The following is a 21,675-nucleotide window of genomic DNA, read 5'->3' as shown; positions in this document are numbered from 1 at the left end:
CAGCATCAGCATCTCATCCCCCGACGACCTCCGACGCTCTCTTCCCATCAGTCCAACCATCCATCATCCTTCCGGGTCCGAGATCTTGACGGTAGCTACGCACAAGAGTCCTCGCTACAACCCTCTCGGCTCACTGCTGTGCTCTCGACTTCCCTCGTGCACATAGTCTCCCTTGGACGAAATCCGGTTTCCATGGGCTGATGTCCTTGATCGAGGATAAGACCACCTAGCCAATGGTCTTGATGTAAAGCCTTTACGAGCCTCTCCGTCGAACCGCTACGTCAGCGTTGTTGTCCTCAAGATGATGCGGCGGCCTCCTGACCAAGGACGGCATGGCGCCCAACAACGCAAATATCTCTGGGCATTCGCCTTCTTCCTCCTGCCCTGGCTCCAGCTTGCAGAAGCACAGCAGCAACAGCAGCAGCAGCAGCAGCCCATCGCTGCTCCTATAATTGCTGGTGGATCCCGTCAAGATGGAGGAGGAGGTAGATCCCGCAAAGAGTCCCCCCTCGAGGGGGATCGAGTCCTCAGCAATCCTGCAGCGACTGCCTTCACCCAAGAAGTCATCGAGACTCCCCATATTCAACGCAAGAATACCTACTCTGTCGTTCACACCGACGACGACAACAATAATACCAAAAACAAGAAACGCAACTCTGAGAATATTCTAATTCCTGACGATGCGAGCGCTATCGCTACTTTGGCTCCGGGACAGTCCGTTCGAGCACCACCCGCCAGACTTCAATCCCTGCCCTCCTCAGTCGGGGCCGGGGTCTCCACGCCGCATATTGCGCGGAGTCTGGAGGATTGGGAAGTGGAAGATTTTGTTTTGCTGGCGACCATCGATGGAGATCTTTACGCCAGCGACCGCAGGACCGGCAAAGAACGCTGGCGCCTGCAGGTCGAGCAGCCCATGGTCGAGACAATACACCATCGAGCCAACGTGTCTGTCCTCGATGACGACTACCACCCAATCGATCACTACATTTGGGCTGTCGAACCCACAAAGGACGGTTCATTATACCTGTGGATCCCTGAGAGTGCCACAGGCTTGGTCCGGACCAGCTTCACCATGAAGAAGCTTGTCGAAGACTTGACCCCCTTTAGCGACGGCGATCCACCCGTCATGTACACGGGAGACAAACGCACGACAATGGTCACTCTGGATGCTGCCACAGGCAGGGTTTTGAGGTGGTTTGGCTCTGGCGGGTCCCAGGTCAATGAACAGGACAGTTGCTTACGACCCAATGCCCTCATCGACCCGGATAGTGCTGAATGCAGCAATAGCGGCACAATTACCCTTGGTCGAACTGAGTACACTGTCGGCATCGCTTACAAGGACACACGTCCTATCGCGACACTCAAGTTCTCCGAATGGGGCCCTAACAACTTTGATAATGATCTACTTCTTCAGTACCATTCGACCATGGACAATCGTTACATCACTAGTCGACACGATGGCAAGCTTTACGGATTCAATTATGAACGACACGCAAGAAATGCTAAACCATACTTTGCCGAGGATTTCACTTCGCCTGTCGTTCGTGTGTTTGATGTTGCTCGGCCATGGGGTGCTCCACCCGAGAGCAACCCAGAGCTCATCATTCTTCCACAGCCACCGCCGCCAGACAAGGATGATACTCTAGGTCATCTACGCAGTAGCAGCATTTTCTTGAATCAGACACAGAATGGCAGCTGGTACGCTATGTCCGGACGTGCTTACCCTCTGATCATCGACGCCCCTGAGGCTCAGCTCAATCAAAGAGATTGGTTCGATCTGCAACAGTCATGGGACATGATGAACGAGGCCCAGATATCCAAAGCCTTGGTAGGAACGCACTCCCTAGGTAATGCATGGCGGGGTATAAAACAACAGCCGCCAACTCTCCCTCCAGGCACATTGACTCCTCCAATTTCCGAGGATCCGGACAACAACTCTGCAGTTCCTACGTTGCCGACAGCTGAGCCGGAGCCCCCCACAATCATTGACAAGGTGAAGACTCTGCCTCAAATCGCTGCCGATAGTATCGTGGACTTCGTCAAGAATCCTGTCATGATCATTCTCTTCGTGTCTTTTTTCTTCTGGTACCGGAAGGAATTGGGTAAGTGGGCAAAGAGCAAGAGTAAACATCTCTTCCTCGAACCCGTGCCTGAAGGAAGCTTCGTGAGTGAGCGCGAGGCACTCAACACCGAGGACGCACCGGCAGAGAAGCCTTCTGAGAAGTCCGCTGAAGTCGTGGAAGAGTCTGGTCAGACAGAGAAAACTGAGCAGCTGAACGAAGACTCGTCCGATAAGGAGACCACGCGTTCGGTGACATTTGATGAATCCGTCTTGGTTGGCGAAGGCAAAACAAATGATCAGGTTGATGGGGTCACACCTGCAAAGAAGAAGACACACAGGGGTCGTCGCGGTGGTGTGCGACATCGCAAAGGTAAGAATAAGCGTGAAGACTCACAATCACGGGACGATGATCCGGTCATAGTCACGGTTGAAGAGGCTGTCAACAAAGCCAAGAAACTGGGTGAGCAACCACGTGGCCCTGAGCCAGACATCATCACTGTGCCAAACGACGTAGAAGAGGTCTCTGGGCCTATTCTCAAGATGGGCAGTCTAGAAGTGAACGAGGATCAGCAGCTGGGTACCGGCAGCAATGGCACCGTGGTGTTCGCAGGCAAATGGGACGGCCGAGAAGTTGCCGTGAAGAGAATGTTGATCCAGTTTTATGACATTGCGTCTCAAGAGACGCGACTGTTACGAGAAAGTGATGATCACCCCAACGGTTAGTACTTATTTCGGGTTTCACGCATCATCTCCCACTAACTGTCTCTGTCTAGTCATCCGATACTTCGCACAACAGCAACGCAATGCCTTCCTCTACATAGCTCTGGAGCTTTGTCAAGCATCACTCGCAGACATTGTTGAGAAGCCACACATTTTCCGCGATCTCGCGCAAGCTGGTGAGCGAGATCTACCAGGGGTCCTCTACCAGATTACCAATGGTCTGAATCACCTGCACTCCTTGCGCATTGTCCACCGAGACCTCAAACCACAGAATATTCTTGTCAATATGGATAAGCATGGTCGGCCCCGTTTGCTTGTCAGTGATTTTGGCCTGTGTAAGAAGCTAGAGGGCGGACAATCATCCTTCGGCGCCACTACCGCCCACGCTGCAGGCACCTCGGGATGGCGAGCACCAGAACTGCTCCTTGACGATGATGCTCGAGATTCTGGCACGATGATTGATGCCGGAAGCTCGACTCACAGCGGCACCGGCAGCAACTTGGTGTCTTCGGACCTCATGCCTAACCGGCGCGCAACTCGCGCAATTGACATCTTCTCCCTTGGTCTAGTGTTCTACTACGTCCTCACTAAAGGTTCCCATCCCTTTGATTGTGGCGATCGTTACATGCGGGAGGTCAACATTCGGAAGGGTAACTACAATCTTCGTATGCTCGATGTCTTGGGTGACTACGCTTTCGAGGCTCAGGATTTGATTTCGGCTATGCTCAATGCTGAACCGAGAAGAAGACCAAATGCAAAGGATGTCATGGCGCATCCCTTCTTCTGGTCGGCAAAGAAGAGGCTTAGCTTCCTCTGTGATGTCTCTGATCACTTTGAGAAGGAGCCACGAGACCCTCCGTCACCAGCTTTGCAAGAGCTTGAACGTCACGCTTCGGAGACTATCCGCGGCGACTTCTTGAAGCAGTTACCGAAGGATTTCGTCGACTCCTTGGGCAAACAGAGAAAATATACTGGGTCAAGGCTTTTGGACCTCCTCCGTGCGTTGAGGAACAAACGCAATCATTATGAAGACATGCCAGATTCATTGAAGAAGACTGTTGGCCCGCTGCCAGAAGGCTACCTGGGCTTTTGGACCCGCAAATTCCCTAACCTCCTCATCGTATGTTGGAATGTTGTTTATGAAGTTCGCTGGGAGGAGACAGACCGTTTCAGGGAATATTATGAACCTGCAAACCTTTGAGCTAGAACTTTATTATCGTGATCTGGGAAGATGTTTTTTTTTTGGGTCCCGCTCTAGATAGTAGTAGCAGTAGGATAATCTATCATCACCCATAAAGTCGTGCCTCTCTGGTTGGCTCATTCGCTCCTTGTAACGATACTCCTTATATTCTTCCTAGCGCTGCTTGATATGCGTGTGCATCTCTGCTCTGCTGTGAAAATTGTTTGTCATTCCAAACTCTGCAAGATCATGTCTGCAGCTTTCTCCGCAATAGCATACACCGTCGCCTGCGTATGACCGCTAATCTGAAGGGGAATTATGCTTGCATCAACCACCCTCAAGCCCTTCACTCCGTACACCTTCAGCGAGTCATCGACAACACCGCCCGCAATGCCCTCATGCCCTCCCATCGAACATGTTCCGACGGGATGCCAGTCTGTTATCGTGCTTTGCACAACCCAGTCACGGAGCTCGTCGTCCGCTAAGGAGGGCGGGGGGTACGCTCGCTCGCGAATGATGTTAGCTAGAGGCTGAGTACTGCAGATCTTTTCGGCGAACCGCTGACACTCTGTCATTATTTCCAGGTCCAGATGGCCTAAAGCGCCAGTATAATACTGGGGGTCAATCAAGGGCTTGTCGGAGGCTGTCACCTTGGAGGAGCCAGGGGCTGGAGGGCGGATGTGGATGCTGCCCACTGAAAATGGATGCTGGAGTATCTGTAGCATCGTGGCATACTTCTTGCCGCTGGACGGATCAGCCTTGAATTGAGAACTCCAGTTGCCGAGATCGAAGATGTATTCCACTTGGCCTAAGTTCTTGTGCTGACTGAAGCGCCTGTGGAGGATGCTTTGTCGCGAAGAGGACGTTTGATCTGGAGGCCGAGATGCTGTTGCGACTGACTGTAAAATCGTATGGGGGACGACCTTTTCGAGCGGTAGGTAGCACATTGAGCAAGCCAGGATGCTCAGAGGACCTGACTTGGACTCTTCAAATTGTTGGCGGGCAACCGTGGCCAGCTTTCCATCTACCTTCAAATCATCGGGATTTGGGAGAGTTGGATCAACTTCGAAGATCATAGCAGTCACTATATACTAGTCAGCGAGTCACCAGCAAGACAAGTGAAGATGGAAGCACTTACTCATATGCTCTTGCAGATTCTCCCCAACATTTGGACTATTCACTTTCACAGGAATGCCAGCGTTGGCGAGAACAGTAGGGTTTCCAATACCAGATAACTCAAGCAGTTGGGGCGATTGGACACTCCCAGAGCACACAATCACTTCACGGGACGCGGAAACGATATACTCAACGGAGCCATGGCGGAACCGAACGCCCTTGGCCACCCATTCTCCACTCACTTCTTCCAGTAGAATCTCCTCAGCTAGAGCTTCTGTCAAGACTGACAAATTCGGCCGCGATGCATTCTTGAGATAATATGCCGTCGCGGAGTACGATCTCTTGCCGCTCTTGGGATCAACGGAGCAGACATTAGTCCATGCCCCCACATTCGATCCAGATAGATGTGCCTCGTTCGTCTCAATCCCCAGCGAGTTCAGCGTGGTGTGCCAGAGGGCATGGCCGCCGTAATACTCCTTTGGATAATAGATTTGAATAGGTCCACTGGCCCCAAGGGCTTGGGCATCGTATATAGCTTTGTGTTGAGTCTGAGTTTCAGGCTCGGGTTCGAAGAAAGTCTCAGACTTCTTAAAATAAGGACTGTACTAGTTCAGTATGAGTCCCAAGGCATTGTCTTCATTCAGATCCGTGACCTCATTATCGCGAATTCAATGTCCGGACCGGGATTTAGTAGAATTGATCACTGCGTACTCTGCCCCAGGAAAATCCGCGGCGATCCCTTCTATATGTGCAAGAACCCTTGGCACCTACCTAACACCCCGGTCTGATAACAAACAAGCTAGAAATTGATGATTGAAAAGATAACAACTTACAGCAAAGCATTCCACCCCCAGCCCCTATTTCCTAGTTCCTCCCAAGCATCGTAATCTTGCTTGTTTGCGCGATTCCAGGTCATGAAATTCAAGGCCGAGGTGCCCCCCATGACTTTGCCTCGAGGGAAGTCTAACGATCGTCCCCCGAGGCCCGGCTGAGGGGTAGTTGAGAATTGCCAGTCCAGATCCGTGCCTAGGGTCTGACCGTAGTTCCCAGGTATGTCAATCGCGTCATGACCGAAGACGGCGGGCCCAGCCTCCATCACACCGACGGTCAAGTTGCTTTCCTCCGAGAGGCGGGCGGCGACTGCCAAGCCGGCCGTACCACCCCCGACAATCAAGAAATCGAAGTCGCGCTTTGCAAACTCGGCCGCGGGCATGGATGACCCTACCATCCTTTCGCCGTGTGTTTGTAACACAAATGAAAGGCGGCGGCCTACCCAAGTATGAGACACCAGCGAGATAAGGGGAGAGCAATGACTATCGCTATCAATTACTCAACTGGCGTTTTCCAGAAGAGTGTCTGATCACTGCTGCTGGCTGATAAGAGAACAGCTGAAGAACCCCCCGGCCGGCAATGGCTTCAAGGCATGTCGTTTCCAAACCGGGGAGATATTTAGTGGCCCGGCGCCGCTATTCATGCGGATAGCCCAATTGGAGAGCAGGCCGCTTCCCGCGAACAGGGGCAAAAGCCCGCTAACCCGAGTCCATCCCACGGAACCCATACTCTCTTCAAATTGGCGTCGGCATTTTGGGGATAGCTTCGCTAACTTCGCGTAGCGTGGACTTTGACATGTCGGCGGAATCAGCAGCCCCTGTATGTACTATTACGGGGGTGTGACCCGGTCTGCTCGTGCCGTAATGTAATGTCCCTGGATGGCTTGACGGCGCTGTAGGCTTAATTCGGCGCTGTTGACAGGGCTCAGTCATTCCCTGGGAAAGTCTCAGCGTGGGATGCCACCTGAGACAGGATCTGCTCCGGGCGGGTTGGGGGCACCGAAGACAGTCCTAGTAGCTAGATTTTAATGGACTCGACAGCACAAATAATAACTACATGTGGATGACCGCGAACTTCCTCTCTCCAGTAAATCACCCTGACCATCCGGCCCGGTCGTCTGGACGACTGCGGAGTTCCGACCGAATCGAATGCCGTCAAGACAATGGTCGATTTCGTCGACGGCCTCGCCGCAGAATCATGGAGTCTCTACGCGCTGGGGATGATATTAATTGCCTGTCGACTGTGAGTTTCCAGCCTGCGAAAAATGTCACCGGCTTGCTTGATCAGCGAGCGGTTCGATATTCCCCAGCAAACAAGAGTAGATTCACTAAACGGAGATGCCCTATTAGCGCTTCACGTCGAATGAAACTAGGAGGATGGACCAAGTTGCAGATTGAGGACTATCTCATGTGTTTTGTTGCTGTAAGAGAAAACTATGTGCAGTACATAGGTCGCCACCTAACATAACTATTCCATTCAGTGTACCTTCACAGCCAACATCTGGGCTGTGAACGAAGTTGCAAAGAATGGAAGCAACTACATGTCACCCGAGGTCGCCGCATCTCTCACACCTGAGGAAGTGGATAGAGCAGTTTATGGCAGCAAGATGACACTCGCCTTGGAAATGTTCACTCTTGCTACCGTCTGGCTTGTCAAGGCATGTTTGTTGATCCTGTACCACAGGTTGACGTGAGTGCTCTATACAGGTCACTCGACCTTTGCACTGACATTGCTAACCAAATACTGATAGGCTTGCGTTCGATAAAGAGTATTTAGCTGTAAAGATGATTGGCCTGTTCTGTATCGTGGGCTACATACTAGTTACCATGCTCTGTCTAACCTACTGGTGTACTCCTATCGACGAATACTGGCGCGTTCCAGTAAAATACTGTACGAATCCCCGTTCCAAGCGATCTACTCGCGGGATATTTCGTCAGATTAATCACTGACTTGCTAGCACAATGCGCAACTTACTATAACCACATGATATTTGCAACAACCTTCAACATCTCGTCCGATTTGATGCTTTTGGCGATTCCCATCCCAATCATCATCCGCAGCCAGTTGCCACGGAAGCGAAAAGTCGTGCTATGTCTTGTTCTTGGACTAGGCGTGCTCAATGTGAGTATTCCTACATAAACGCCGGTATTTGCTATTGGCTAACCATGAGCTCCTGGACAGATCTTGGCCGCCGTTTTGAACCGGTACTTCAACTTTTCAAATCCAAACGATCTACGATACGTATACTGGTATGTTGGCGAAGTGGCAACTGCGGTCTACGTCGGGAATATACCCCTTTGCTGGCCACTGTTCCGGCGCGTCTTTCATCTGGATACGTGGTCTCGCCTTGTTGGCGAGCAATCACCAGACCAACCTAATAGCAGTATACGACCAAGAACTAAACGATTTCCCGGCGGAAGGGCACTATGGGACACGCACACGGAGACCGTGTGGGATAAGACGAAAAGAAATAGTCGGCCAGTAGATGCCGAGACATCGAGTGTGGGCAATGCAAGTGAGGAGAGGATATGGGACGGTAATGGGACAATACCAGGAATGAATAACAGGGGAGAGGCTCTGGAGCTCACGCCAACTTGGCAACATAAGGCGAATTGGACCTTTGTCGATGCGGAACCTCATGGACAAACGACGGTGGAAAGCGGGATTGCGGATGATAATAAGAGTGGGATACATGTGGTGCATACTACATCTATCTCTCATGAGACATGTCCGAAATAGAAAGTAATGGCTCTTTATGACTAACTAGGAACTAACAAATATCATGTTGTACAGTGAGACTTGATTTTCACCATGGCACTCGTAGTCTGGGCGATCCGCGGACATCAGTGTGTTGATAGTACCCCTGAACTCGCTCATAGAATTGGTTCTCGGACTCATGAACAGTCGTTCAAGACAAGTATCATGATTATCGTGTATTTACGATTGAAATCTGCATTCTTCCGCGTCCAAGGTCCTTGTAGTCCCACTATGCTGCGCTGTCGCAACGGGGGTTCGGAAAGTGTTCCTCCTAATCCCTGTGACCCTGTCTGTGCTGCTCACTGAATGCACTGATGGCTCGCAGTGGCGCTCCTGCACGGCGACCCCTCCAACCACCCATTAAAGACAGGAGCTTCACTACGAATGTCACCCACGCCGCCACTGCAACATGTGCATTGGAGCCATGGGTTTATGCATATCTATCCGGCTGAACTGCCCAATGGAGGGCAGACAAGCATTCTATCGTACAGCATTGGTAAAGCTTCTGTATGCAAGCTACATCTGAGAGCGGTAAGCATATAATCGTAGGCTTATCGAACTGTATAGGCTCCCCGCCTAATGCCACAGATAAAGAGGTCATGGAGGTAGCTCCAGACATGCAAGCGAGGATTACTGCTTTCTTCTGTCCTACAGCCCTGGAGAGCAAAGATTGATCTAATCTAAGCCCATAATGGCGTCTCAATTGCAGGACGTCGAAAAGAGAGCAGACAGCATTCAAATTGTCGGCGATAGCTCTTCTAAAGAAGAAGCGGGCTTGGACCTGACGATCCCCGTCCCCTCCTTCCTTCGCCAGCTGAACGAGCGCATTGAAGGCCTGGCTGGGTTCGAAGCTCGTGGAATCACGCGAGTACCGCCTGAAGAGCGCCAGCCGCCGTCTCTCGCCAGTGATATCCAGGTCGCCTTGCTATGGTTCAGTGCCAATGTCTCGGTCAATAATCTTGCCGTTGGACTCTTTGGTCCCCTTGTCTTCGGCCTGGGTTTCCTGGATAGCGCCATGTGTGCTGTCTTTGGAGGGCTCATTGGCAGCTTGTCGACGAGCTACATGAGCATATGGGGTCCTCAAAGCGGAAATAGGACAATGGTGCGCTCAATATCTCATATGATGTATGAACTCTTCTGAACTAATGCCACACAGGTGGTGGCGCGTTATTTTATGGGGTATTGGCCGTCTAAAATCCCGTGCTTTCTCAATATTGTTCTGATGGTCGGCTATTGTACAATTGACTGTATCATTGGAGGTCAAATGCTATCTGCAGTCAGTGGGGGAACTATGACAATTGCTGTAGGGATTGTTGTCGTTTCTCTCGTTAGCTGGGTCGTTGCAGTCTTTGGAATGGCGCTTTTCCATCACTACGAGAGGTAATCCATAGCCTATTTCCAGCGTTTAATTCTCGTTGCTAACGATCCAACAGGTTTGCATGGATCCCCCAGGTTCTCGTCCTGTTCGTCTTGGTAGGCTGCGCTGGCCCATACTTCGACGCATCTGCAACCTCCATCGGTGACAAATCAACAGTGGCAGCCAACCGCCTGTCGTTTCTCTCCCTCTGCCTCTATGTCCCCAACTCGTGGGCAGCTGCAGCTTCTGACTTTTACGTGTACTACCCGGAGAAGACATCCAGGCTGAAAATATTCTTGCTAACCATGACCGGGCTGTGGCTGTCATTCTCTCTTGTGTACGTGCTTGGAATCGGGCTCGGTTCGGGGATCGCGAATCACCCTGCTTGGGCTGACGCGAACAGTGTTTCAACCGGTGCTCTCATTGTCGCTGGCTATGGACCTCTGAACGGCTTTGGAAAGTTCTGCTCCGTCGTCGTTGCTCTCGGCGTCATTGCAAACAGCATTCCGGGGACATACTCCGCCGCCCTAGGCGCCCAGGTCCTAGGTCGATACGGCAAGGCAGTTCCGCGCTGGGTCTGGTCCTGCGTCATGATTCTGATCGAGCTGATCTGTGCTCTGGCCGGGAGAGACCACCTGTTCCTTGTCTTCCAGAACTTCCTCGCGTTGATGGGCTACTGGGTCGAGATCATGATCTGCATCGTCCTGCAGGAACACTTGATCTTCCGTCGTAAGAAGCTCGGCTTCGACTGGGCTAGATGGGAGGACAAGTCGTACCTGCCTCTTGGCATTGCGGCTCTGATATCGTTCCTGCTTGGCTGGCTTGGCGCCGTGCTGGGCATGTACCAGGTTTGGTACGTAGGACGACTGGCGGAGTTAGCTGGCGGCTCTGATATTGGTGTGTGGGTTGGGTGCGGATTTGCGTTGATCTCGTTTCCACCATTGAGATATCTCGAGTTGAAGAAGTTTGGCAGGTAACAAAAGGCTCGATCTATCATCGACATGTTGAAATTAGTTCACGTTATAATTGATGAGTATACCATCTCAGGAATGATATTATTGGCTACAAACTCTGAGCAATTGTGTGGCTAGAGTCTTATAGCAATTCGTCCAACGTGACATTGTATTTGCCCTCGTCTATACATCATATAATTCATGGCTTCGTGGCTCTGATCGCACCGTCACTGTGTGAGTGACAGGACAGAATCCTGCAGGTCCTATAATCCGACATAATCTGCACATCTCAAGTGTTTCAACCCCATTGAACGAGCACTTGCTTCTTCCCTTGTTTTCCTTTCTTCTTTCCCTTACCACCCTCCGCATCAGCATCGCCAGTCGTTTCTGACGAGCCCGTGGCCTCTGGTGCTGAAGAACCTCCCCATTGGAAGCCCGTGCCTCTTCCCGTGCCAAGATCTCGTCTCACAGCGCCAGTCCCGTAGCCAAAGATTGTGGTAAGTGGCTTCGGTGCGGCCGGCAGCGCTGGGAATGCATCTTCGCTATTGGCACTAGCACCGCCTGTTCTCCTAATTGGGGCGGCTGAGGTAGTAGTGCGAGGTGTAGCCGTGGTAGCGGAGCCAGTGCCGCCAATCCACGACGGCTGTGAGGGTCTCGACGTCTTGTTTCCGCCAGGGAGTGCCGGGAAAGCCGCAGAGGATGAGGACGCGGACGGCAGAGCTGTCGTAGTCCAAGTGACGCTTGTAGTACTTGGTCCCGGCGTTGGTACTGGGTTGAGGCCGCCTGCGCTGCCTCTTCGTGTGCTGTTCTTGAGCTTGAGTACTCGGGTTGTATGCTTCTGCTGAGCAGCTGATGAGCCTGGATGAGTGGTCGGTGAGGACGCAGCAGCATTCGCCCAACCACTTGACGATGTTGTAGCACCGTGCATGCCTCCCAGGCCAGGTAGTGATGGATAATCCTCGTTGATTGCCCTCCAATCATGCCATGCCTTCCGTAGTGCGTCTGCCTTGCCCTTGTCCTCGAAGAGGTCAGCCACCTCCCTGACAAGGGTGCCAAGCGAGTTTGAGCTGGTGTCGGAAAACAGCGCAAAGAATCCATCGATTAGTTGCGGCGCTGACATTTCGCCAGTCCGGAATGCTGATATATGGGATCTAAATGTCGTCATCTTGGTGGCGTCGTTGCCCAAGAGGTTGGACGCCCGCTCAATGACTGCCCCATGACGGACAAGGCGTGCCCGCTCTTGCGGAGGAAGAGAAGCGGTATCGGTTATTGTGAGAGAGTCTAAGGCGTCGGCAAGTGGTTGTGATTGTTGAGGAGCGGGAGCACTTGTTCGAGTAGTAGGCGTTGGGCCAGATGAATTGGCGGTTGATGTCAGCTGGCCGCCAAATGTACGGTTGGATACGGACTGCGCAGAGTGGATCGCCATCTGCCGCTGGAAGGCGATCTCGTCTCTCCGCAGAGGTTGTGCAGAGCTCCTGGGTAAGGCCTCTGCATTCGGATCCCTTCCACGTCCTCGTCCTTCTCTCGTACTGCCACCACCGCCGCCGCCGCTACTACCTCCACCTCTCCGTTCTTGTTGGTATGTCTGGCGGTAGTCAAAGCCAGAAATATCGACCACTCTTGCGTCCCTTCGGACATCTTTTGACAAGCTGTCGGCATGTTCGCTGAGCTGATGGGCTTTGAGGTCCATCTCTGACTCAAAGACCACGAATTTCTTCTCAAGACACTCGCGATCAAAGCACAGGAAGTGGTCCTTGCGAAAGTGCTCTTCTAAGGTATTGTAGTTGAGGAAATAGTGGGGTTGGCGCGAGTCTCTTCGATCGCAGATAAAGCAACGTTCGTGCTTGTTCCTGCAGTGCTCATAGAGCTTGTCGCCATCGTAAAATCGCTCTCCACAGAAGGTGCATAGCGGATGCCCCTTGAACCCAGTCTGGTCGACTGCGCCCGGTTTGTCATCACCATGCCTCATATGTCTCTCCAACTCCTTGTCAGTAAATAGTTCGTGCTCGTGGGTGAACACCTTCTTGTTTCGCGTGCAGAGGTCGCACATTTTCTTGTGGTGGACTGAGCGGACATGGCGATGGAGGTCGGGCCAGCCGAGGCCAGCAAAATCGCACGATTCATCAGGACAGTTGTATCGCAGTAGTAAGATTGTATCCCCTACGATGTCCTCGTTCGCGTACCGAATACCAATATTGTCGTCTGTACTTGAGATATCGGCGTCTGTATACTCTTCGAAACGTTTCGCCGGGTCATCGGTGAAAACGACGAGGGGTGCTGGTGTCTACAACAATATTGAGTTAGTAAATCACCTCGCGAAGAATATGAGTTGGGACTGTACTCACCCGACAATGTGCGCAATCCTTGTTCTTGTAAAGTGCTCGCATACGGAGGGCGCAAATGTGACAAGTAAGGTGATTGCACGGCGCAATTGAGTGGTGGATGATGGGGTTGGCACAGATGAAGCAGACTTCAGCATCAGCATCGTCGTCGCCTTCGACTCCATCCGCCTTGGCTGTCGCGTCGCGGGGGCGTAGGATGGCATCTTTGGAGCCAGGTTGAGTCGGTTGCGAAGCTTCAGTAGTTGAACTCTCTATTGCATCTGGTGCGGTTGTAGAATTAGGACCAGCATTTCCTCTTCCACGCCCTCGACCTGCCCCGCCTCCACGACCGCCGCCGCCGCCGCCGCCGCCTTCACCGCGTCCCCGTCCACGGCCTTTGTTGCCTCCTCGACCTCGGCCTCTTGTCCCGTCGCTTCTAGCGCGTGCGGAACCTGGGGTATTGTCGGAGCTTGCGGCTTGATTTGTCGCCATGTTGCCGTTGGCCGAGGCCATTCTCTCAGCAAGTGTTCGAGGCAACGGGGCAGCTATCAGTCTTGATGTATGCCTCTAGTTTATTTCTTGGGATCTGCTTGAGGTGCGAGGAAGCTTTGGATCGCGACGATATGTACTGTATACTCCTGTGATTGACTGAATCTGTGATAGCAATTTTTATCACAGAAGGATTTGGTGGAAACCAAGCTGCCTTTAAGGCTGAGGAGGGAGGTTGCAAGGTCAAGGTTGAGGTCGTCGACGGCGGGGCAATCGAGGGCAGCTTTTCGTTAATCAGCCATAGAATTTGCCAGATGATGGCCGATAGGAAGTGGGATGAATGTGTGGCGTGCACGGACCAACTGTCCAATCATTTGGTAAGAGGGCAACTGGACATTAGCATTCTCATAGTGATAGACTGGCCCTGGGGCTAGGACAAACTGGTCTGGCCGGGCCTGTCATCCAAATTCCGATGCGTCATCGCAAAGCGCAGCACAGCACTACACTGCACTCAGGTAGGCTATCCCTGCTGGCGAACTGGCGCTTTAAAGCCCTGGCTGACAAGGGGAGAGATCCATGTTGAACCACCAGGTTGGTTTGCTGGGTGCAGGTGGCGGAGCAAAGCAATTGATCCTTTTCATTGGTAGTAATCATATAGCCTGGCCTGTTAGTCACCCCGAGAGAAGAGATCTCTTTGGCATGTTTGAGATGAGCCATAGCCAGTCATCTCTGCAAGTCAGCTCGCTACTCTTTGCTGGCTCAGCAGCTTAGGGATAATCGTTGTACAAAGAAACAAACACATGAAGGGTTTTGAGCTCTGGTTGGAGAGGCCATTAGAACAGTAATAGACAATGAATAGGACAGGATTTGGAGGATTGTCACTAGGCAGTCACTATATTTACTATATCTCTTCATTTCCTACCTGGATCGCCAATGCCTGGAACAGATGACATTGGCTCGTGTCGAGCAGGCCGGCACCGAGTAACTCCCACCCAACTGTCCCTAACCTCAACTGTGAGCTATATGCCTCCCTAATATCGAAACTATTGTCCACGGCAGTTCACCCGTTACCTCCTCCCTCAGCAAACATCCGCCTCCAGGTGGTTAAAACGGTCGAAGAATATTGATACCACGTAGAGGGCGGAAGAAATGGCACCCCCAAGCAAGATACTCAAGTCGAAGATCACCACGCCGTTCCCATGTGAGTTCCATATTGCTCTCATCAAGTCATAGCAAAAAAACAAAAAAAAAAAAAGACAACGCCTCTTCGACTCTGCACGGCGAGGTTGTGCAGAAAATGGGCGTTCCCAACGGTCATATCTGATCCAGGAGACTGCAAAATAAAATGTGACACCACCAAGTGCTCCTTACCAAAGCAACGCCACCGAGGGACGCCTCCCACGCAACACTCCTGTATCTCGATGTGTGGTGGTGGAAAAGATCCTCACTCATCAAGGGGATAGAGCTGGTTCCCAAGAAGCTTGTTCATCTGGAACATGTCAACCCTGGCTTGCTTAAATATTGCTTGCATCTTCTCATCGCAGCGTATTTGCCGCTTGTCGCTGGGGTCTTGGAGTTCGTTGGCCTTGATATGCTCCCATAGCCGCTTGACAACCTGGGGGCGCGATAGCTGTGCAGGAAGATATGTTAGCAGACGCTTATAAAAGCTTAGGGAGTAGCAAATAGAACATGCCTGGCTGGTGCCACAAAGCTCGGCCAACGGATAGCTGAGATTGAACTCTTTCTGGAACCCACCCCCGGCCTTGCGCTTCTTGGTGGTTCCAGAATCTCCGCTTGCATCTAGGTCGCTGTCGTCGTCGGCCTTGATCTTCGATGCGCTCTTCTTTTTAGGTGTCTTCTTCTTGTTCTTCACGACCTTGCTCGGGCCTCCTCCCCTGGTCGTTCGAGAGCGGCCAAGCTGGTTCTCCTGCGCCTGCAACAGGGCTGCTAGTCGTGCGTCGTCATCTTCCGTGGACTCGCGCTTCTGCTTCTTCTTGGCCGGCTCAGCCGGGAAAGATACCTGGATCTCGGCGTCCGCCTCGTCTTCGTCGTAGTCTCGCGACGAATGACCGTTTGCCGCGCGCTCGGTTGAGGGCAGAGGGGCGGGAGGTGGTGTGGCGGCGGTCTCCACGCTCGGAACGGAAGAGATGGCATCGAAACGAGCTTCGATCAAAGCCTTGATCGCGATCTGGGCAGTAGTTCGTGAGTCTAAGCTTCCAGCGTGTGGGGAAGGGCCGTCACGGATAGAGGCATTGCATACCTTTTGTTCGCTCAAGTCTTTACCACCGAGGGCTCTCTCGAGTCCTTGACGGACCTTTTTCCGCGAGATCGTGGCGAGATCGGCGGTCGCGAGGATCGCATCGATGATCCCCGTGTACTGGGACTTCTCCTCCGAGGTCACTGCGTACAATTAGCCATGTTGTGGCGAGAGAAATATGCTCGGGGACCGGTGGGACATACAAGGTGCTGACATTTTGTCCTCGTAGCTCGGCGCATCAACCGGTGTGGTGGCAGGAGGACAAGCTGACAGCAAAGGCCCGAGGTGCAGCCCTTGCTTAGACGGACAGCGGGGAGCTCAGGCAGATGAGCCTTGAAAATCGAGAGATTGCCTGATGAAGTGACGAGCAAAGCAAGCGGAAGCGGAAGCGGATAATGGTGGTGTAAGAAGCGAGTGAGGGTTCAGGCGGTGGTGGTTCGGTCACAGCATAGCTCCAGCAGTGCCGTCGGGAAGAGCTGATGTGGAGGATCGGCGCGGGCGGTTGACGATGCGACGAAATTGGCGAGGCCGGAACCCTGCCCAGAAGAGAATGTGGAGAAGGTGTCCGCACGCGGGAGACGGGCCCTCTAGCTCGACTCTCGGCGATAGATCGACTCTGCAGAGACAGCAGAATGCAAAGTAGGAAATTGAGTCGATGGCGACCTCAAGATGTTGTTAGATGATGCAAGTTGTCAGGGCCTGAAAGTCTCGTTGGTGTCTGTCCTGGCTCTTCACATCAGCGTGTTGGAGGAGGTGTGGCCGGTGTGCCATTCAGTGTCAGTGTCAGTGTCAGTGTCAGTCAGTGCCCCGTTCCGAAAAGCCAGCGAATGGGTGATGGCGCAATGCTGGATGTTACAGTAGAGTGGTCTACTGCGTAGTAGTGCAGCCGCCACCTGTGAGGCTCGATCGTGTGGCTGGGAAATGCCCTATCGTCGGAAGAAAAGAAAAAAGGTACGTACCTCGCCTCCTCGGGCAGTTTCTACGGGAAGGTTTTCGGGTGCCCCACCTCCGCCCTAAAAGCAAACCCACTGGACTCGTCCCGGCGGCACTTAGTTCCTCGACTACCGAAAATGGAAAGCAGGGGACAAAGCCGTGTTTAAGCCTCACATGGTATCAAAGGAGGTGCGAACGGCTCATTGCTAGTGGTGATTTCGGGACTATACTAGGGCCGGAAAACGATTCTTCACTTCTTTTCCCTTTATTGAAAAGTGCTTCAATGATATCAGTGTCAAATACTATGGGGACTAAGTAGATTCCCCGACAACTAAAGATACTGGTTCCTCACTTGTCTGGAATGACCTGTGAATTCGGCATCAGAGACCAGCCCAAATGGAGAAAACATAACCCTGTAAAAAAGGATTCGGAAGCGTCTTAACAGTCTATACGTCATATGTCAAGAGCCATGTTAGCCATGTGCTGTAGTAGACCTCCTACAGGGTAGGAGGGCCCAAAATGGTAGACGTTGCTTAAGGGAAGGTTCCACGGTCAGGGCCAAAATATCCCCTTTCAGGAATTGGCAAAATGCCCACGCTTGATCCGTCGACTCCAGCCCAACTAACATCATTGCCCCACCAGCTCAGGCTCTTGGGATGATACCCAACAGCAAAAAACATCACCAGTGCACTCACGGCAACCCCGGCTGTCAGTGCGGCCGAGAGAGTGTAATTGTACTTCTCCCACCTGTGAATAAGTATTAGCGTCGCATTTGGAGCGCCCTTTCCTTCTAGGTGTGGTGTTGATCTCTTCTCCCGGATTCAATGACTTACCATGCTAGTCGATGTCTTGGTAGCCAATACATGAAGATATAACTCAGTATGAAACCGGGAGTCTTGTATGACATGTTAGAGGGCGCCCAATGCTGCACTCCCTGCACTACAAGAATGGGGTTCCTGTGCCAGGAATCAGTTTATTTTGTGGTCATTCGCGGGGGAACATTCGAATGTTGGTATTTGACTTACAGCCACAACAGCGATCCCACAAATGGGAAAAGAGTCTTGTCAAGGACTGCAAAGACTCGAGGGCTCAATTTCAATCGCAGCTTTTCCTTGACGGGTGGTAGATATTTGGGACCAAGGCCTTGTCCGACGAGGAAGACAATCGAGATTCCGAGGCCGATCAGGAAGCACCACTTGAGAAGTGGATAGATAGAATTGAACATTCGAGACGACCCAAGCAATCCCCACATCAAGCTATTGGAATACAAGGGTGCGCCGTCGTTTGCACATGTAAACCGACTAGGCTGATTTGGTGTGCATAGCCCTTCAACGTTGTTCAGGATGAAGTTCTGCGTCGCCACCGCCACGAAGCATGTGATGATAATAGTACCAATTTGCGACCTGAAGACGGCGCGAGGAGTAAGTTTTGAATAGTGGGCCATCTTCTGATCTTGGACGTAGTTATCACTATATCCAGCGAGTGCCCAAGATCCCAAGGTTTGTCCAAAGAGAAAGGCGTTGGGGTTGTTCGGCAACAGACTACATTTTCAACGGTCAGCGAGTCTTAGGCAACCACCACAACTAGCCGCGACTTACAACCCCGTGATAACTTGAATTAAGCTTCCCAAACCTAGGTTGGTCCCTGTGGTTGCTGATAAAAACGATAGCGGAACCGCAAAAATGAGGTTGATGCCAATGAGGAGGAAGACCAGCCAGATCGGAATGTCAAGCGGGTAGATTTTTAAAAAGATAATGGAGAGTATGATAGCTCCAACCATGATAATTAAGAAGAAGTAGTCTGGGACCTCTGGGAATTGGCTCATGATGCGGCTGTGCACATCCATATGGCTTTCGTAGTTCCCCTTGCCATGTCTTAGGCCTTTGTAAAAGTCGATGTAAGCTTGGCGCATGGTGCGCCACTGGTTACCCATGATGTATAGAAAATATATTGGGTAGAATGCAAAATTTGCTCCTACTGTCAGTATATACCCGGCGGAATAGAATGGGGGCGAATATTGCTGGTATAAATCCGGGTCAAGCTTGTTATTGACGACCACATTTTGGACAACATATGCTGTCCCATCATTTGCAAAGGCCGAGGACGAATTGATTGGAAGGTATGCTGTGTTATACATATTACCGTAGTATATTCCAAGGATTATCAAGCCACCGAGGATGCCCCCAAAATACATAGTACATGTACTGAAGAATGGCTGGGCAAGCGGCGCATACGACGATGAAGCCACGACCCAGTCGAAGGTGGTAATTGGGTTGAATAAGCCCAAACCTAGGGATGAGCCTGTCAATATAGCGAGAGTCACGTTGCTCGGGGCTATCCAGGTCATCCAGTTGAATGTTGAAAGTGCCTTGAAGAGAAAGCCTGGCAACCACTAGCAAAAGGGAGTTAGTATCACATACTTGACGTTTCCAAGGCTTGATAGCTTGTTTCTGATTGACTTACATAGTAGAAAAACATGCCTATAGTGACAATGTAGAAAAATTTATACCGTGATATTGTCCACCCTGAGATATTCTCTCTCGTTTCAGGTCGAGTTAAGGTGCGATTCATGGCAATCGTTGGGAGAATTGTCGGCCAGAGTGCTTTGACAGGATACACACTGAAGCGCCGCAAGTAGCCAGCGAAGCCCATACCCATTAGCTGTACAAAGAGTGTGAGGAGCATCATGTATCCTGACGTGATATAAGTCTGACCGTAGTAGACTGGAGATCTTTGTACAAGGATCATGCCATAGCTATTTGTTGTATATATAGCAATGTTATATGTGATAGTTGCAAACATCTGCTCTCGAAAGTGCCAAGGTCCAGGATTAAGAGAATGGCGGATGCCTGCAATTGTAATGCCCCAGTCGGGAAGGACTTTTTCCAGAAATTTCGCGCAAGGGTACAGTAGGATTTGTATAACAGAACCACTAAGACCTTCCCTGGTATGAGTATTTTTGACTGGTATTCCACAGGTTCTGGCTTAGACTTACTGATGGAAGGGAATCTCGAGTTGAAGAATGTAGACATGACTAGGGCAAAAGATTAGCAATTGTCTCAACAATTTAGTAACCCAACCCGTGACAGTAAGCTCTAGACAACATTCAGATTGCCTTGAAAACCCACAAGTTTCTTTCGCAGCAAGGTAGAGAATTTGGTGCCTACTCACAAGTTCCAATGACAGCCCAACCAATACCCAGGAAGTATGCTCGGACGGTTTCCACGGGTAAGTCAATACGCTCAGTCGGATCGGCGACTGCACGAACTCCTGGATAAGGAGAGGAGTATCGCAGCATGGTAGCATCAATTCTCAAGTCACGGTCATAAAAATCTCCGTAAAGTTTATGTCCTTGCAATAACGCTCGCATGCGCTGCCGCATCTCATCTGGAAAATTCCAGTCATCCGAGTGAAACTCGAGGCCTTCCTGAACAATAGCTAGCGCATCTTCCTCGCTCATGTTGTTGATCTTGTCCAGAATATAATCACCCTCGCCATTGGGAGCCAAGATCTCAAGCATCTCGTGAGAGATCTGGTCTCCAAACCGCTCGGTCGCACCTCCCGCTGGGGTTTTCTCCGGATCTGAGGCGACTGGCCGGACGCCCTCGATATCGTCTACCACTTCTGGCTTCGACATCTTGGCCGACGTCTCAGTTTAAACGCAATGAATATCAGAGAATGGGAGACAGGAAGAGCGTGACAAGATCTCAAAATTCACAATCTAAACATAATCTCATACTCTTTACTTGCATCGAAATTATATTCGCCACGCACAGATGACCCCAGCGGAAAGCGGCCGACAAGGATTCGGCAAGCTCCATTTTCTGGTGAGACCTTCCTTATCTTAGCCGCGGGACGTTACATTGCTGCATACCCACGTCTTTCTACAAAGGGAAGGAATGAAAGCACACTGGGATGTGATACTGCTTTTTGCCGTAGGTTTGGTTGTGGCTCTTGTGGGACTTGCTCTACTGTGCCGAGCGCTAGCATGGGCCTCGAGCCAATAAATACCAGGATTGCTTATCCGGCTGATACTTTACTGTCGTGTGGTACATACCCCGCAAAAGTGTGTTCCGTCGAGGTGTGCCGAATTGACAGCAGCCAGTCTTAACATACCCGAAGCTGGAATCTTAGCTTTGATCCCTTGGCATCTATACATCTATAAACTTGAAATAGTAAGTGAGACGTTCACACGCTGCGAGCACTTGAGAGCCCGCATGTGAAGAGACATTGGCGTAAACGCGAATGTGTAGATCAGAGAAAGATGCAGGCTTTGCTGCGGGGGTTGATCATGTGGTCAGCACCACTTAGCTGTTGGCTGTGTGGGTTCTGTGTGAGTGTAGATAACCCGACCCACCCCTTATCCGGGTCACGATGTCCCGACTCGCTCCAGACATCCAGGATGAAGATCCCAAGCACCATCACTGCGAACAAGCGGCACATACTCGGTGATTAGGTAACGCCATGCTACCATAAGAAGAGGCCTACAGAATAGCTTGGTTTTATGTACTTAGGTATAAACGGGTAATCAACGCCGGTAGGTAGGTTAGCTGGTCCAGGTAGTCAACGCTATCATTGGAGGAAGACGTATAGGTATACCCACATTTTAGATTCCTGCCGCGATGAAGCTAAACCTCGCGAACCAGTCGAACCAAAAACTTCTATTTCTCTTTTGTTATAGTATATCCAACGTTGTGCT

At 51.4% G+C, this 21,675-nt stretch overlaps 6 protein-coding genes across 6 annotated transcripts; 2 read left to right on the top strand and 4 right to left on the bottom strand.

The window, feature by feature from the left end:
- Positions 1 to 301: 301 nt before the first annotated feature.
- UCRPA7_7969 (putative serine threonine kinase irei protein) lies at positions 302 to 3,983 on the top strand (the record flags this gene model as incomplete). The annotated part of the gene is made up of 2 exons (XM_007920489.1): positions 302 to 2,780; positions 2,836 to 3,983. The coding sequence occupies 2 exons, from the start codon at positions 302 to 304 to the stop codon at positions 3,981 to 3,983; spliced, it is 3,627 nt and encodes a 1,208-aa protein (XP_007918680.1).
- Positions 3,984 to 4,189: 206 nt separating this feature from the next.
- On the bottom strand, positions 4,190 to 6,306 carry UCRPA7_7968 (putative choline dehydrogenase protein; the record flags this gene model as incomplete). The annotated part of the gene is made up of 3 exons (XM_007920490.1): positions 4,190 to 5,046; positions 5,101 to 5,678; positions 5,912 to 6,306. The coding sequence occupies 3 exons, from the start codon at positions 6,304 to 6,306 to the stop codon at positions 4,190 to 4,192; spliced, it is 1,830 nt and encodes a 609-aa protein (XP_007918681.1).
- A 3,051-nt stretch (positions 6,307 to 9,357) lies between these two features.
- UCRPA7_7967 (putative vitamin b6 protein) lies at positions 9,358 to 11,000 on the top strand (the record flags this gene model as incomplete). The annotated part of the gene is made up of 2 exons (XM_007920485.1): positions 9,358 to 9,683; positions 10,100 to 11,000. The coding sequence occupies 2 exons, from the start codon at positions 9,358 to 9,360 to the stop codon at positions 10,998 to 11,000; spliced, it is 1,227 nt and encodes a 408-aa protein (XP_007918676.1).
- A 4,230-nt stretch (positions 11,001 to 15,230) lies between these two features.
- Positions 15,231 to 16,259, bottom strand: UCRPA7_7966 (putative swib mdm2 domain protein; the record flags this gene model as incomplete). Its single annotated transcript, XM_007920486.1, has 3 exons — positions 15,231 to 15,974; positions 16,047 to 16,186; positions 16,247 to 16,259. The coding sequence occupies 3 exons, from the start codon at positions 16,257 to 16,259 to the stop codon at positions 15,231 to 15,233; spliced, it is 897 nt and encodes a 298-aa protein (XP_007918677.1).
- Positions 16,260 to 17,324: 1,065 nt separating this feature from the next.
- On the bottom strand, positions 17,325 to 18,201 carry UCRPA7_7965 (putative oligopeptide transporter protein; the record flags this gene model as incomplete). Its single annotated transcript, XM_007920492.1, has 4 exons — positions 17,325 to 17,342; positions 17,672 to 17,723; positions 17,810 to 17,932; positions 18,002 to 18,201. The coding sequence occupies 4 exons, from the start codon at positions 18,199 to 18,201 to the stop codon at positions 17,325 to 17,327; spliced, it is 393 nt and encodes a 130-aa protein (XP_007918683.1).
- Positions 18,202 to 19,967: 1,766 nt separating this feature from the next.
- On the bottom strand, positions 19,968 to 20,613 carry UCRPA7_7964 (putative oligopeptide transporter protein; the record flags this gene model as incomplete). Its single annotated transcript, XM_007920497.1, has 2 exons — positions 19,968 to 20,010; positions 20,144 to 20,613. 2 exons carry the CDS (start codon positions 20,611 to 20,613, stop codon positions 19,968 to 19,970), a joined length of 513 nt encoding a protein of 170 aa, XP_007918688.1.
- Between the last annotated feature and the right edge of the window lie 1,062 nt (positions 20,614 to 21,675).

Source organism: Phaeoacremonium minimum (assembly GCF_000392275.1).
Source record: "Phaeoacremonium minimum UCRPA7 unplaced genomic scaffold PA7_03_scaffold_561, whole genome shotgun sequence".
Classification (NCBI taxonomy): Eukaryota; Fungi; Ascomycota; class Sordariomycetes; order Togniniales; family Togniniaceae; genus Phaeoacremonium; species Phaeoacremonium minimum.
Note: the sequence above shows the minus strand (reverse complement) of the source record. Positions and strands in the feature narration are given on the sequence as shown.